Source organism: Balaenoptera acutorostrata, chromosome 9 (genome assembly GCF_949987535.1).
Source record: "Balaenoptera acutorostrata chromosome 9, mBalAcu1.1, whole genome shotgun sequence".
NCBI lineage: Eukaryota > Metazoa > Chordata > Mammalia > Artiodactyla > Balaenopteridae > Balaenoptera > Balaenoptera acutorostrata.
In genome coordinates, this window is record NC_080072.1 from 93585873 (window position 1) to 93603422 (window position 17550).

The 17550-nt window shown below is 34.5% G+C and overlaps 1 protein-coding gene across 1 annotated transcript in view; it reads right to left on the bottom strand.

The window, feature by feature from the left end:
* The window catches only part of CUL5 (cullin 5), a 99851-nt gene that overhangs the window by 11280 nt on the left and 71021 nt on the right, over positions 1 to 17550 (bottom strand). The window contains exons 11-13 of the mRNA XM_057552908.1: positions 15050 to 15114; positions 3454 to 3586; positions 2275 to 2406 (exon numbers count right to left, since the gene is read on the bottom strand). Of these exons, the coding sequence (XP_057408891.1) occupies positions 2275 to 2406; positions 3454 to 3586; positions 15050 to 15114 (330 nt within the window). The remainder of the gene's footprint in view (positions 1 to 2274; positions 2407 to 3453; positions 3587 to 15049; positions 15115 to 17550) is intronic.

Sequence of the window (17550 nt, forward strand, 5' to 3'; positions counted from 1 at the left end):
GGTAGTGACAAAAAAATTAAGAAGAGGAAGTGATGCCAGCAAAAACTTCCATGACTTTGAAAGACCAAAAGACAAAAGTTTGGAAGCTGATCCAAACTTACAGAGTATAACTCTTCTAAGTATACAAAAGGTGCTCACTAAGTAACTTGTAAGTTACATGACAAGAAGGCAAGTACTAGTCAAACTACTCTTCATTTTAGTAACAGCGTTACTGAGATATAAATCACATACCTCAAAATTTGCCCTTTTAAAGTGTACAATTAATCAGGTTTCAGTATATTTACAGAGTTATGCAACCATCACCACTAACTTTAGAACATTTTCATCATCCCCAAAAGAAACTCCATACTTACTAGCAGTCACTCCCCATGTTCCCCCACTCCTCCATTCCTGAAAACCATTAATTTATTTTTTGTCTCTACAGATTTGGCTACTGTGGACACTTTGTATTAGGGAATCATACAGTATGTGGTCTAACTGGCTTCTTTGCTTATTAGCATAATATTTTCAAAGTACATCTATATTGTTGCATATATCAGCACTTCATTTATTTTTATTACCAAAAATATTCCATTATATGAATAAACCATATTTTATCTATTTATCAGCTGACTGACCTTCTGGGTTCTTTTCACTATTCAGCTATTATGAATAATGCTGCTGTGAACATTCATGTACAGTTTTTTGTGTGCTCATATGTTTTCACTTCTCTTGAGTGGAATTACCTAGGAGTAGAATTGCCAGGTCAACTCTATGTTTAACTTTTTGAGGAACCGTCAGTTTTCCAAAGTGGCTGCACCATTTTATATTCCTACCAGCAATGCATGAGGGTTCCAATTTCTCCTCTTCCTCACCAACATCTGTTATTGTCTGAATTTTCAGCTATCCCAGTGGTTTTAATTTGCATTTCCCTAATAACTAATGATGTTGAGCATCTTTGCATACACTTATTGGACATTTATATATCTTTTGTGAAGAAATGTCTATTCTAATTCTTTGCCCATTTTTAACTGAGTTGTCTTTACTGTTGAGTTGTAAGAGTTCTTTAAATATTCTAGATACAATATCAGACATGTGAATTGCAATAGCAGTTTTTTCAAAGAAATACAACACTTTAAATCTGAAAGTTTATGTTTTAAATTACAGTGTACTAAATACATATTAATTTTACTAATTTTTTCTTTCTCCTATATACTTGTAACAGATAATAAGAGGTTTTTAATATTTTGACAAAAATTTCGAAGTCACAAAACAGTAATTTTCCCCAGTGACTGTTAATATTAAGATCACCTGCACAGTAATTTTTACTATCCCAACTACCAGACAAAACAGCACTATCTGCAAATCTTTAATTTGAAATACACATATAAATGAAAAAAATATATATAAAATACATATAAGGCTTCCCTGGTGGCGCAGTGGTTGGGGGGTCTGCCTGCCAGTGCAGGGGACACGGGTTCGAGCCCTGGTCCGGGAGGATCCCACATGCCGTGGAGCAACTGGGCCCGTGAGCCACAATTACTGAGCCTGCGCGTCTGGAGCCTGTGCTCCGCGGCAGGGGGGGGGGCCGCAATAGTGAGAGGCCCGCGCACCATGATGAAGAGTGGCCCCCACTTGCCGCAACTGGAGAGGGCCCTCGCGCAGAAACGAGGACCCAACACAGCCATAAATAAATAAATTAAACCTTATTTAAAAAAAAAAAAACATATAATTATACACATTATAATAGATGTTTTATCATATATTAATGTAATATTGTATATAATACCATATGTATAAATGAAAGACATATTCATTTGTTATACTAATATAACTCAAATTCCATTAAAATGGACTGAAAGGAACAGACTTAAAATATTTTAACATGGGAATTTAGCCATAATTAGCATTGATTAAACTAAATAAGCCATCACCTTTTACCTATGGGTTCTTTTTCCTTAATCGATGTACTTATTTACCAACATCTCTATGGCTAAATATTTAGTACTAAAAACATCTTAAAAATGAAACGATTTGTCCGTTAGTTAAGGTCAGTTCAAATGAGAGTGGAGATACAAAAGAGTGAAACAACAGAAGCAAAGCAAGAGCAAAGGTGCTTCACCAGAAGTCTTCATTAAGAAAATATACTTTATTTTATATAATTGATGCTATATTCTTCTAAAATGTTCCATATTTCTTCAATATTAACAGTATCACCAAAATGCATTACTTAAGCACACATATGAACCATGTGCTATTTTAAGAAAACCAAATATTTTTTAAAATTTTACTTACTCTTAGCCACTCTACCATATTCTCTTCAATTTCACTATCAGCAGAGATGTCTAATATAAGACGTCGTGTCAAATGAGCTTTGTGATATCTCATAAAAACGTCTTTGTTTTGTACATATTTAAGTACCAAGAGCTGTACAGAAAAAAAAGTTACTTTCAATTTACATACACTCTTAGCCATCCTTCTCATTTAGACCTTTCTACATCCCCAATTGTCAAAATTCAGAAATTTATATAAGCAAATACAGACAGAGGCTTACTAAATTGCCCATCTCTGAAAAATAACCAGTCCTGAAATACTACAATACTTTAATACTTTAGAAGTTAGCAAATTTGAGACTGTAACCAAATAACCTTTTAGTTCTTAAAAACATTAATTTTTGAGATTTTATATAAAATGTGATAAAACTTTACGTGAAAATCAGTGGTTCCTCCCCATTTTTTTCTTCTACATTTCTTCTTCACTTTATTCTGACACTAATCTTCTCTCTAACCACCCCCCACCCCACCCCCCACCCCACCCTCCGCTTCGCTGGCTGCACCATGCAGCTTATGGGATCTTAGTTCCCTGACCAGGGATTGAACCTGGGCCCAGCAGTGAAAGCAGTCTTAACCACTGGACTGCCATGGAATTCCCCCCTCTAACCCTCTTTGTCTATACTTTCTCTGTATCTTTACTTACTAATTTTTTCCTCTTTGATGTGATGTCTTTGGCTTATATCATATAATAACAAGCAGAGACAAATAAATATGAAAGCAACTAACTTTTTATCTACACTCATTTATCCCTGGCTATCTATTTTGGGCTCTCACAAAAAGAAAAAAGTGAAAAACTCCTGGTCTCTCTAGTATCATTCCAAATACCACCAGCTAGCTCCATTTTCCCTTTTTTTGTCCTTTAATACGAGCTAGAATTTAATTGACTTTTAAAAATAATCAAGAAAGGGGAAGAATTAAATACTATTTCCCTTCTGGCAGCTACAGAATAAAAATTTTCAGTAAGAAAAATAACTGCTCTATAGAGATCTTGCACTGGTGAAATTTCATAATATTAGCTGCTTAGAGATATACGTTAAAAAAAAAAAAAAAAAAACAACTGAGGCTATCACAGAAAGCCTTATAAGCAAAACACAAATTCAAAGATAATATAAAAATTTCAAGTTAAAAAAAATTTATGTACCACTTCTTTAAGCTTTGCTTCAATCTCTTCAGAGGTTAGTTTTTTGCTTAATGGCGTTTTTCTTAGCAACATGTCACAGTAATTGGCAAGCAGCTCAGGGCATTTTGATTCAGGCTGAGTTTTTAATCCCACCCTAAAAAACAAATTAAAAGCAGTTGATGAAAATGATTGAATCTGCAAGTATTTTTTCTAAAGCCAATTTTTCACAGATTTCTTATGTTGTATAGATCCAATGGGACTAGGGTAAGCAAGTCTACATCTAGGGTGCGTAGTTTAAGGAGGCACTCACTCTTAGGTTCCCATAAGTGCACTTGGAGAACACTGAGAGTGAGACCTCCTTGTATTTTGTAACCTACGTGCCACCTTGCCTCACTCTAGTGGCAGCTTTGCCAATGATCTTTAAAAGATTTTATTAAGATGCTTCTAAAATAGTTTTGAAAAACTGTGTACATCCTTGCATATTTATAAGTTAACATTTAAAACTTTTTTTTTAAAGCGCTCAGTGTTCGATTTATTTGCAAGATGCTACACAAGTAGCATTCTCCCCTGTTTTTGACGATCTGATTCAGAACATCAATCAATATATGTTAAAACTGTTACTTCACTCTGAGACATATCCAATGTAACCTAAATTTCACAGTGATATGATATATATCATCCTCCATTAAAAAAACTGTAAACAAACTTTCCTTAAACAATGAATTTACATCTCTATTTCACTTTCCTAACAAAATTTTAAAACGAGTGTATTGTATTTTATGTTTGAAAGTCTTTCATTTATTCTTTATCCTACTTTTCTAAACTATATATGTAAATAAATTTAAATTCAACATTTTAAAACTTCGTATGTATAGATAAAATTCAACTGTTATCAGAAATGAGTTGTCCAAATTATTATAAGTACATGACTTAACAAAACAACATAATTATATTGTGTGTGTATATAAAACATATGCATATGCAAAATTTTGTCTATGAGGTGGATGAAACTTTTTTTCCCCTCCCAATTATGAATTCAGGATATCATCAATTTTACTTCTACTTTTTGTATTTATAAATTTATGTCTTTTCCCTAAAAAAATCTTATTCACATTAAGTTAACAGACAGGACTAGAAGAAGCTTTTCTTATAATGTTACTCAATTCACTAAGCACCTCCTGAGTTATTTGCTAAAAAACACATACTGATCTAACAAAAAAGTTATTTTTTAATAATGGATCAAATTAGCTATCAATTGTGTTGAAAGCAAATAATTAGAAACCATTTTGCAAAAGGATATAATATCTAGTCATTAGAAATTCATTTTCTGTACAACAATACCAATTATTTCAAAATATTCCTTTCTTACACAACTTGGAGGCATTTTACAATTCAAGGCACATACCATAGTAAGAATGAAGAGAGATATGCCTTTCTTTACAAAATAGGGAAGAGTAATTCTGGAAAGGAGAAGTGAAAGGAGAAACTGCAATACTTCCACCAGAGGGCTCAATTTCAGAAAAAAGTAGATGTGGAAGTTGAGGATTTAGAAAGTGATTTCCTTAAAAGTATCTACACTGGCATTCTCTTGGGAATTCTTTCTGTGTATCTTGAGGTAGATATAGCAAGTATAAAGACCACTAACTTACTTCATAAGAATCTATCCATCTCCTCCAATCTATTCACATTGCCAATGCCTAGTTTCTGTATGAACTGCTGTAATAACTGCAGTGGTCTATCTCCCTTCCTCCAATTCAACAGGTTGAGAAGACAGTTTTCAGTCTTTTATTGTTGTTTCTTTGGTATTGTGTCATTCCCCCGATCTCTGGCTTTTTGTGTTTTGCTTTGTTTTTTTCCAGTTTTTAGCTGTTTTACTATGATGTACCTAGGAATGATTTAATTTGTAGTTATCATGCTTGAGATTCAAAGAATTGCTTGAATACAAAAGTTGGCATCTTTTGGCAATCTGAAAAAATTCTGGTCAATAGCTCATACCTCCTTTTCCTTTCTCTATGATTCCAATTACATATCGCTATAGATATATTACCTTTTCTCAGGTAACAATTTCTACCTATTTGTCTATTAATATGTATTATTTACTCATTATTATTCATGATCTATTTAAGATTCTTACTGAGATATAATTCACATACCATACAATTTATCCATTTGAAGTGTGCAATTCAATGTTTCTTTAAAGTATATTCACAAGGTTGTACAACTATCATCAAAATAAAATTTTAAACATTTTCATTACCCCAAAAACAAACCCCATACTCATTAGTAGTCAAATCTCATTTTCCAGCTATCCCTCCCTCCCAGCCCCTGGTTATAACTAATCTACTTTCTGTCTCTATGGATTTCCTTATTCTGGACATCTCATATAAATGGAAGCATACAATATGTGACCTTTTGTGACTGGTATCGTTTACTCAGCATAATGTTTTTATGATTCATCCGGATCATAGCACATATCCATTCATTCCTTCAAAAAATATTATCCTTTTATCATGGTCAAAAGATTTAGCATATTAGCCATTTTAAGTGTACAATTCAGTGGCCTTAAGTACATTCACAATGTTCTGCAAATATCATCACTATCTATGTCCAGAACTTTTTCATTATCCCAAACAGAAACCCTATACTCATTAAACAATAACCTTCCATTCCCTCCTATCCCCAGTTCCTGGTAACGTCTATCCTACTTTTCTGTATCAATAAATTTGCCTATCCTAGATACCTCATATAAGTGGAATCATAAAAAATTTGTCCTTTTGTGTCTGGCTTATTTCACGTCTCAAGGTTTCACTCATGTTGTAGCATGTATCAGAATTTCTTTCCTTTTATGACTAAATAAAATTCCATTGCATAGATATACCACATTTTGCTTACCCATTCATCAGATAATGGACATTTGGGTTGTTTCCATTTTTTGGCTATTAAGAATAATGCTGCTATGAACATTTATGTACAAGTTTTTGAGTAGATATATGTTTTCATTTCTTTTGGGTATATACCCAGGAGTGGAGCTGATGGGTCACATGTTAACTTTACGTTAAACTTCTTGAGGAACTACAAAATTGTTACCACAGTAGCTGTGTACCAAGTATAATGATCCCAATCTCTCTCCGCATCTTCACCAACACTTGTTAATGTCTTTTTAATTTTAGCCATCCTAGTGGGCGTGAGTGGTATATCACTGTGGTTAAGCTGTTAATCTTAATTATTTTAAAGTCCTTATCTGCTAACTCCAATAGTGGGATCACCTGAGAGTCTGCTTCTGAAATTATTTTTCTCTTAGTTGACCATAAATTTCTCTGCCATCACAGGACTAGTAATGTTGTACTGAATACTATGCACTGCATATAAAAGAATCATGAAGGGGGAGAGGGATAAATTAGGAGTTTGGGATTAACATATACACACTATTATATATAAGACAGATAACCAACAAGGATCTACTGTATAGCACAGGGAACTATACTCAATATTTTGTAATAATCTACAAGAAAAAACAATCTGAAAAAAAAATACATGTATAACTTAATCACTTTGCTGTACACCTGAAATTAACACAACATGCTAAATTAACTGTACTTCAATTAAAAAAAAAAAAAGAAGAATCACAGAGGCACCAGACAATGTTTATCTTCCATTAAGAATGTGTGTTCACCCTTTGTTCTGCTATGGCAGAGGCTGATCACTTTAATCCAATCAAACTATTTTGGTTTAAGGATGGGTTGTAGTTTTGTTAAGAATCAGTCTACCTCTGGTTACCCACTGAATCTAAGGAATGTCCCTCCTGGGCTTTCAATTGAGAGCCTAGTGAGTTTTGTCATTCCAGTCCTGTGTGACCACCAAAAGCTCTACTGTCCCCCAGCAGTACTGCTCAGCCTGAGCGAAACCTAGATTCTCAGTTACTTCTTTTCAGGGAAACACAGCTACAAAGCATCAGCTAACTTCTGAAAGGTTCTCTCTCATTTCTATAACTTTCAAATATTTTGTTCTAGTTGCTTCTGTAGCTCTTTGATAATATTAAAATGACTATTTCCTAAATTTACCTGATTTTCCTGATTGTTCTCAGTGGAAGCACTGGCTCACCATGAACTACTATATTCCTCCTCAGGAGTGAGTCTCCCAAATAACCTGGATGATACCAGCAGCTTTATTCTTCTAGAACATTACCTCTACCACCTCCAATAGCCACAACACTCATGTCTACTGCCTGAATCATCTAGTAATACTCATTTTATTCCACAGAAATTTTCTACTTAATCTGGAGCTAAAGACAGGACCTGGTCACCTTAGAATAAAAAAAATAAAGAGAAAGTAATCCCCACTTCTGGGAATTTAGACTGTAGAAACAGATATAAAATGGCAAATGTACAATATTATTCACTGGAGCACTATTATTAGTAATAGCAAAGTATCAGAAAATACTTAGTGTAGAAATAAAGGATCAATTAAATAAACTATGCTATATGTACCAGACATAACACCATGCTGCTATTAAGAATAACAAAGCTATGAAAAAAACTACAGCTAACATACTAATCAGGAACAAGACAAGGATGTCAACATTCACCACTGCTGTTCATCACTGTGCTAGAAGTTCTATCTAGAGCTAGAAGTTCTAGTTAGAGCAATTAGACAAGAAAAATAAAAACATCCAAATTGCAAAGAAGGAAGTAAAAGTGTCTCTATTCACAGATGTCATGACCTTCTATATACAAAGTATTAAAGAATCCACAGAAAAGCTACTAAAGCCAATGACTGAATTTATTAGCAAAGTTGCAGGGTACAAGATCAACACACAAGAATCAGTTGTGTTTTCATACGCCAGCAATGAACAATCCAAAAGGAAATTATATAAACAATTTCATTTATAATAACATCCAAAAGAAAAACATACCTAGAAATAAACTTAACCAAGGACATGAAAGCCCAAGCAGAGTAAAAGAGCCATCCTTGCAGGGTTGCAGCTTTGCATGGGGTGTCAAAGCCACTAGAAAGCCCTAGCATCCAGGCATCAAAGACCAAACAGGTAAGGGGTGTGCTGACATGAAGGAGTGGCCAGGTATGGAGTATGAGAGAAGAGACCAAATAGGTAAGGAGGGTGCCCATGCAAGGAGAAGGCACAATGGGAGGCATTAAGGCTCCAGTTGGATGAGGAAGGCATTCATGTAGGGGGTGGCCCAGTCTGGGGAGTCAGAGCCTCAGCAGGGTGAGGAATGCATTCACAAAGAAACAAGGCAAGGTATTGTAGTTGTAAATGCATATGTGTACCTTTAGTTTGTCCACTGAGAGGCTCTAGGACCAGTGACACCACAATAGCAATGAATACACCTAGCACCAGACTTTGTCCACTAAATACCAACGTCCACTAAAAGCAACGAGAGCTTTGTGAAAAAATGGCTGACCCTGAGGCTAGGCAAGGGAAAGTACAAAATGAATCTGTAAATCCTCACATCCCAAAAAGAAAGAAGAATTTACTGTAAAAAGGACCCAGAAACCAGCTCCCACTAGTGAAATCTAGGATAATCTAAAAATCAAAACAAAGAATAAAAGTAAATTATGGGAGTTCCCTGGTGGTCTAGTGGTTAGGATTTGGTGCTTTCACTGCTGTGGCCCGGGGTTCAATCCCTGGTCGGGGAACTGAGATCCTGTAATCCATGCAGCACAGCAACCCACACCCCCCCACCAAAAAGAAAAGTAAATTATAACCCATTGAATAAAAATAGTAAACTATGAGTTCATACTGAGATGATAAATCAATGTACGAATTGAAAATTTAATGAGCAATGATGGGATCTTTACATAGTTTTAAAGTACCTGTCAAAAAATACTTAATTACAAAAAGAAAAAGAATTGAGTGGAGAAGTCTGGCATACACCAACTTAATCAGGTGATCAACCTAAACAAAATCAGTACTGGCATAAATCAAAATCATGTACCCTCCCTCAGATAAGATGCAACGAGGGAAGTCCCTGGTGGTCCAGGGGTTATGACTCCACACTTTCACTGCTGAGGACCCAGGTTCAATCCCTGGTCGGAGAACTAGGATCCAGCAAGCCATGTGGCGCAGCCAAAAAAAAGATTCAATGAGAAAAATAAACTTTCACTTCTGCCAAAGATGCAAACCTGAATCTAATCATAAAAAACATCAGATTAACTCACACTAAGGGACATCCTACAAAATAATTGGACTGTAATCTTCAAAATGTCAAGGTAATGAGAGTCAAAGGAGAGATAGTTCCACACCAAAGAAAAAGGAATATAAGAACTAAATGCAAAAAAAAAAAAAAAAAAAAAAAAGAACTAAATGCAACACATGATTCTGCAATGGATCCTTCTGCTATAAAAAATACAACGTGGTCAATAAATTTAAAGGGATCTGCGGAGTAGATGGTTATTATGCATCAAAGACAATTTTCTGACTTTGATAGTTGTATTGTGATTATATTTGTAGAAAATATACACTAGTGTACTTGGAATAATGAGCAACTTACTCTCAAATGGTTCCAGAAAAAAAAGTTTTAATGTATTTCCAAAGAGAAAAGGATAATAAACTTACAACTATATGTACGTTATTTTGACAACTGAGAAGAAAAGATTCCTTGTAAAGCACCACTTAACCAAAACTACAACTAGATTAAATTTAAAAATTTGAAATGCCTGTGTCTATTAAAGGAATCAAACTTGTGATCAGTATCTGCCCATAGAGAAAACTCCCGACCCAAATGGTTTTACTAATGAATTCTACCAAACATTTAAGGAAGAAGTAATGTCAATTAAACTAATTCTTTTAAAACATACAAAAGGAGGGAATAACTCTCCATACTTTTTGAGGCCAGCATAATCCTGAAACCAGAAAAGGACAAAGATATCGAAAAAATGAAAACTGTACAAGGCACAAAGGCCAGAAAGAAAGTGGTAAATCCACAAATATAGACAAAAAATATTTAACAAAACACTGGCAAATTAAGTCCAGGAATATATAAAAAGAATAATACAGCACGACCAAGTAGAATTTATCCCAAGAATTCAACCTTGGTTAAATGTTTTCTTAAAAAAAATCTATGTATCCTGAAGAAGAAAAATGGAGCTGAAGGAATCAGGCTCCCTGACTTCAGACTATATTACAAAGCTACAGTCATCAAAACAGTCTGGTACTGGCACAAAAACAGAAATATAGATCCATTGAGCAGGATAGAAAGCCCAGAAATAAACCCATGCACCTATGGTCAATCAATCCATGACAAAGTAGGCAAGAATATACCATGGAGGAAAGAAAGTCTCTTCAATAAATGGTGCTGGGAAAACTGGACAGCTACATGTAAAAAAATGAAATTAGAACACTCTCTAACATCATACACAAAAATAAACTCCAAATGGATTAAAGACCTAAATGTAAGACTGGACACTATAAAACTCTTAGAGGAAAACACAGGCAGAACACTGTTTGACATAAATTGCAGCAGTATCTTTTTTGGATCTACCTTGTAGAGTAATGAAAATAAAAACAAAAATAAACAAATGGGACCTAATTAAACTTAAAAACTTTTGCATAGCAAAGGAAACCATAAACAAAATGAAAAGACAATCCACAGAATGGGAGAAAATATTTGCAAATGAAGTGACTTGACAAGGGATTAATCTCTAAAATATACAAACAGCTCAGGAAGCTCAATATCAAAAAAAACCCAAACAACCCAATCAAAGAATGGGCAGAAGATCTAACTAGACATTTCTCCAAAAAAGACATACAGATGGCCAAAAACACATGAAAAAATGCTCAACATCACTAATTTTTAGAGAAATGCAAATCAAAAATACAATGTCACCAGTTAGAATGGTCATCATCCAAAAGTCTACAATACAAAAATACAAAATACAAATACAAAAATACAATATACCAGTCAGAATGGCCATCATCAAAAAGTCTACAAACAATAAATACTGGAGAGGGTGTGGAGAAAAGGGAACCCTCTTGCACTGTTGGTGGGAATGTAAATTGATACAACCACTATGGAGAACAGTATTGGAGGTTCCTTAAAAAACTAAAAATAGAGCTACCACATGACCCAGCAATCCCACTCCTGGGCATATGTCCAGAGAAAACTATAATTTGAAAAGATACATGCACCCCAATGTTAATTGCAGCACTATTTACAATAGCCAGGACATGGAAGAAACCTAAATGTCCATCAAAAGGGGAATGGATAAAGAATATGTGGTACATATATACAATGGAATATTACTCAACCATAAAAAAGAATGAAATAATGCCATTTGCAGCAACATGGATGGACCTAGAAATTATATTAAGTGAAGTAAGTCAGACAAATATTATATGATATCACTTATATGTGAAATCTAAAAAAAATTAAACAAACATTTACAAAACAAAGAGACTCACAGACTTCAAAAACAAACTTATGGTTATGAACGGGGAAACGTGTGTGTGGGGGGGGATAAATCAGGTGTTTGGGATTAACATATACACACTACCATATATAAAAAAAATCATCAACAAAGACCAACTCTACAGCACAGGGAACTCTACTCAATATTCTGTAATAACCTAAATGGGAAAAAAGTCTGAAAAAGAATGGATATATGTATAACTTAATCACTTTGCTGTACACCTGAAACTAACACAACGTTGTAAATCAACTATACTCCAATATAAAATAAAAATTAAAAAGCAGAACTGAGGTTTCCCTCAGGTTTCTTTCTGAGAAGAAATTCTGCCCAAAGATGTATAATCAATTCTTGCCCAAGAATTTCCAGCCTGCTAGCCTGCCCTACAAACTTTGGATTTGCCAGCCCCCACAATTACATAAGCCAATTCCTTTAAATAAATCTCTCTTCTATCTCCCCACTCCCCTCCCCCAAATCAATGTATTTCACCACATCAAAAGAATAAGGAAGAAAAACCTTCTGGTCATTTCAACACAGAAAAAGCATTTAATAAGTCAACACCCATTCATTATCAAACTTTCAGCAAATTAGGAATAAAAAACAACCCAATTAAAGGCATCTATGAAAAACCCTCACCTAACTTTGTACTTAATGACAAAATATTAAGGCTTTTCCCCTAAGCTTGCCAAAAAAGGCAAGGATGCCCACTCTCACTTCTGTTCAACACTGTACTTATGATCCTAGCCAGTGCATCAATCCAGAAAAAGAAATAACTGGTATAAAGATGAGAAAGGAAGAAATAAAGCTGCCTTATTCAAAGATTACATGATTTTTTACATAGAAAATCTTAAGAAATCTAAAAAAGAACTACTAGAACTAATAACTTTAACAAGGTAACAGGGGGTAAGATCAATATACAAAAATCAACCATATTTTTATATACTAGTAAAATACCAGAATATCAAAAGCACTCAAGGGAAAAAAAGAACAAAGTTATACCAGCTGACTTAAAGACTTACTGCAGAACTATATTAATCATGGCTGTTTGTAACGGCCAAAGGATACCCATTTAATTCAATGGAATAGAATAGAAAGTCCAGAAAAACATACATATTTTTAAGTCACTTGATTTTTCACAAAAGACACCAAAGCAGCCCAGTGGGGAATGGGAAGTATTTCCAACAAATGGTGATGAAACCACTTGCTATCCATACAGAAAAGAAAAAAATGAAATTTAATCCCTAACTTACACTATATGCAAATATCAATTTAAGGTGGCTCTTAAATGTAAATATGAAAGCTAAAAATTATAAAGCTTCTAGAAGAAAACAGAAGGTTATCTTCTTGTCCTAGTGTCAGAGGTAGACAAAGGTTTCCTAGACAAAACATAGAAAGCAAAATCCACAAAAGAAAAGCATATATCTTACAAAGGACCTACATACAGAATATATAAGAACTCACAGCTCACTAATAAAAAGGAACAACCCAATAGAAAAAAAACAGGCAAAAAATCTGAACACTGTTTAAAGAAAAATATAAGAGTACCAAAAATACCAAAAAAGTGTTCAATATCAATAGACATGAGGGAAATGGGAATCAAAACTATACTGAGATACTACTACATACATCCAGAATGACTAAAATTAAAATGACAACACTAAACACTGGCAAGAACGAGGATTAAGTGGTATTCTCATACTTTGCTGGTGGGAGTGTAAAACAGTACAACCACTTTGGAAAGCAAACCACTGTGATACAAAAAACATGGATAAATCTTAAAAACACTATGCTGAGTTGAAAAAAGCTGTACACAAAAAGTACATATTGTATGAATTCCATTTATATGCAGTCCTAGATCAGGCAAAACTAACCTATGTTGAAATAATCAGAACAATAGTTGCCTTCTGGAAGGAGGTGGGACTGACTGGAAATAGACATGAGGTAATTAAATTCTCAAGGATGATGAAGATATTGTGTATCTTAATAGGGATGTAGGCATTTGTCAAATCTCACAGAATTATACACCTAAGATTTATGGATATGACTGTAGGTAAATTTTATCTCAAAACAAACACAAAATTCAATTAACGACTGCATGCTAAAGTGTTTAGGGAGCAAAGTTTACTGATTCTTGCAACTTCTTTTGAAATGCATTTAAAAGTTGACTGATGGATGTATAGGGAGATACATATAAATATACATATACATATAAATATACATATACATATAAAGATACATATACATATAAATAAAGCAACAGAGTGACTTTACTCTTCAGTTTGAAAATTTTCATTAAAAAATGCTGGGAGTAGAGGAGAATAAGTAAGACCTTTATGTATTCATATGAAGAGATCTCCAAGAGGTAGTGTTATATGTTTCATATTTATAAAGAGAACACAATAAATGCCCTTCTAAACAATGCCAATAAAACCGTATGACCCAAGTGTCTTCCACTGTGACGGCACTCAAATAACTTACACGGTTCAAAAAAGTACAAAATGAAAATGATTAAAAAAAGAAACAACAACAAAGCCCTGAACAATTACTTTTCCTTCTTGAGAAATGCTATTTTCGAATATTTTAGCTTTGTGTATAAAATTTATTTAAAATTAAGAAAGAAGATTTTTCCAATTAACCTTTAGCACTACTTAGTACAACTCTGAAGATACTATAACTAACTCAGATTAATATTTCATTAACTTTTCATTTTCAGATTTTCTGTAATAGTAGTAGCACAAATAAATCCATCTTACTTGAGATGAGATCTCACCAATGAGAGATCAACTAAAAAAATAAACACATAAAAATTTACATTAAAATTGATTTCCCTTAAAATCATTACAGTGAATAGAGTCATATTTAATGCTTTTGTAGGTTATAAAATAACTTTGGTGAATAACAAGGAGGGAAAAACAAGTAGAGATTCAAAAAGATTAAGAACAGAACGTTTTTTTACTGAAAAAAATAAGGTCAACATTCTTTGCTCATAAGAGGAGATAATATAAAATTTAAAATCAAGACAGAATTTTTAATAATCAAAGGCAGCAAAAATCATAAAAGTTAAAAAAATGAAAACAAACCTGATAGGATTAGGGAAACAGGGCACTTTGCATATCCAATAACATATAATACACTCCAAAAAATTTAAGAATTTTAATGTAAGCATTTTAAACATATGATTTAAAAAACTTACCCTTTCTGCTTCAAAGGTAATTCAAGTTTAAATATGGTAGCATCATTAACAACTGCTTTATATGCCTGAAAATAATATAAAATAAGATACGAACATTATTTTTAATACTTAAAATAGTTAATTATAATTCTAAAAATACATAAAATACAAATTAGTTTTTATTTTTAATGATGTATCTGGCCTGACAGAATTTTTCAAGTCAATGATTTCAACATACTCTTTCTCATGTTATGATTATCATTATTCTCAAGTGAGGTCTTAATGCTGCCTGACAACCATAACATTTTCTCTTGTCCACACATTCTCCTAGAAAACATTTTCATACCACCTCCTTTCTCTTCAAACCTCCAATATTTCCTCTCCCATGCATACTCTCAGCTGATGATGTGGTTTCCTATTTCATTGAGAAAACCGAAGTAATCAGAATTCCCTCCTTTTTCTCCTGTATCATCAATTTTCCCCCCCTCCATTATTTCTACAGCCTCAATATGCATACATATTATTCTTTAAATCTTAAAAATTCTCTTTTGGCTTTGTCCACCTTCAGCTACTGCCCCATATTTCTCTCTCTTTAAGCTAAACTCCTAGAAGAATTATCTAACTCACTGTCGCTAATTTCTCTACTACCATTCTTATTTGAAACTGTTCTAAACAGGCTTTCACACTACTACTCCAACAAATCATTCTTGTCAAAGTCACTCACAACCTTCATGTTGCTGAAGACAATGGTTAATCCCCATCTTATCTGACCTATCAGCAGCATTTTAAAACAGCAGATCATGCCCTCCTCCTGCAAAGTGCTTTTTCCACTTGTTTTCTAGCACAGCACTCTCCTGGTCATTCCACTCCTTCTCCTCTCTCCTCAGGAAAGATGGCTGGTTCCTCATCGTTCTGATAACTAACTTTTAAATGCCCCAGACCAGTCCTTGGATCTCCTCTCTTTGCTATCTTCACTCTTACTTTGGAGATCATAGCCACTGTCAGTGCTTTAAAAACCATCTATATGCTGAAGCTCCCAGATTTATTTTTGCAGGCCCATCCCCTCCCTTAAGCTCCAGATTTGATGTTGCCATATGGATGTTTAATAAGCATTTCAAAGTTAACTTGTTCAGAACTGAGTTCCTAATCTCTCTTCAACCATCTCCCCAAAACCTGCTTCTCCCAAAGTCTTCATCTTCCCTCATCTCAGCAAGCATATACTTCTAATTGATCAGAACAAAAATCTGAGTGTCATCCTTGACTGATCTCTTTCTATCACATTCCGCATCTGATTCCATTAGCAAGTCCTGTATAGCCTATTTTTACAATATAATCAAAATCCAACCACTTTTGACTACCTCCACCTACTATCGTTCTGAGCAGAGCTTCCATAATTACTTAACTGAATTACTTAAATAGATTCTTAACCCATTTCCTTGCTTCCTCTCTTGCCCCCTTCAGTCTATTCTTTTTGCAGCAGGCAGGTGATCCTGATAAAATGTAAGTCAGATCCTGTCATTTGATTCAAGATCTTTCTATGACTTTCTATCCTACTCAGAGTAGAAATGAAACTCCTTACCATGGCTCAGTCTTAACATGATCCAGCCTCCTGTTATCTCAGACTACTTATCTCTGATCTCCTACTATTCTCCCCCTCACTCAATCCACTCTGGCCACAATGATCTCTTTCTTCTCTGGTTCTGGAACATGACAGGTATAATCCTGCCTTAGAGCCTTTGCATTTGCTCTCCCCTCAGGCTAGAGTATTATTCCCTCAGAGAGCCACATGACTTATTCCTTATCAACTTCAATCTTGATTTGAATGTCACCTCATATAAAGCCTTTGCAGGCCACTCACTTTATTATTTCAAATGACCTCATTACCTCCATACTCCCTTAACCCTTTTCCTACTTTATCTACCTATGTACCTACCTACCTACCTTTCTTTCTATCCATTTATTTATCTAAAGGTAGACAGACAGTAATTTTTAAAAAATGCTACTGGAGAAAGTTCATTGTGTTTTTAGAGTCTAGAAAATAATTTCACTTGGGAAGTAAGGAAAGGTAGTTGAAGAGGGGGAAAAACTAATGGTAATTCTAGTGATAGGTTTATGATATTAAAAAAGATACGGGGCTTCCCTGGTGGTGAAGTGGTTAAGAATCTGCCTGCCAATGCAGGGGACACGGGTTCGAGCCCTGCTCCGGGAAGATCCCACATGCCGTGGAGCAACTAAGCCCGTGCACCACAACTACTGAGCCTGTGCTCTACAGCCCGTGAGCCACAACTACTGAGCCCTCACACCACAACTACTGAAGCCCGCACGCCTAGAGCCCATGCTCTGCAACAAGAGAAGCCACCTCAAGGAGAAGCCGGCACACCACAACGAAGAGTAGCCCCCGCTCACAGCAACTAGAGAAAGCCCACGTGCAGCAATGAAGACCCAATGCAGCCAAAATTAAATAAATAAATAAATAATAAAATAAAAAAATAAATTTATTTTTTAAAAACTAAAATAAAAAA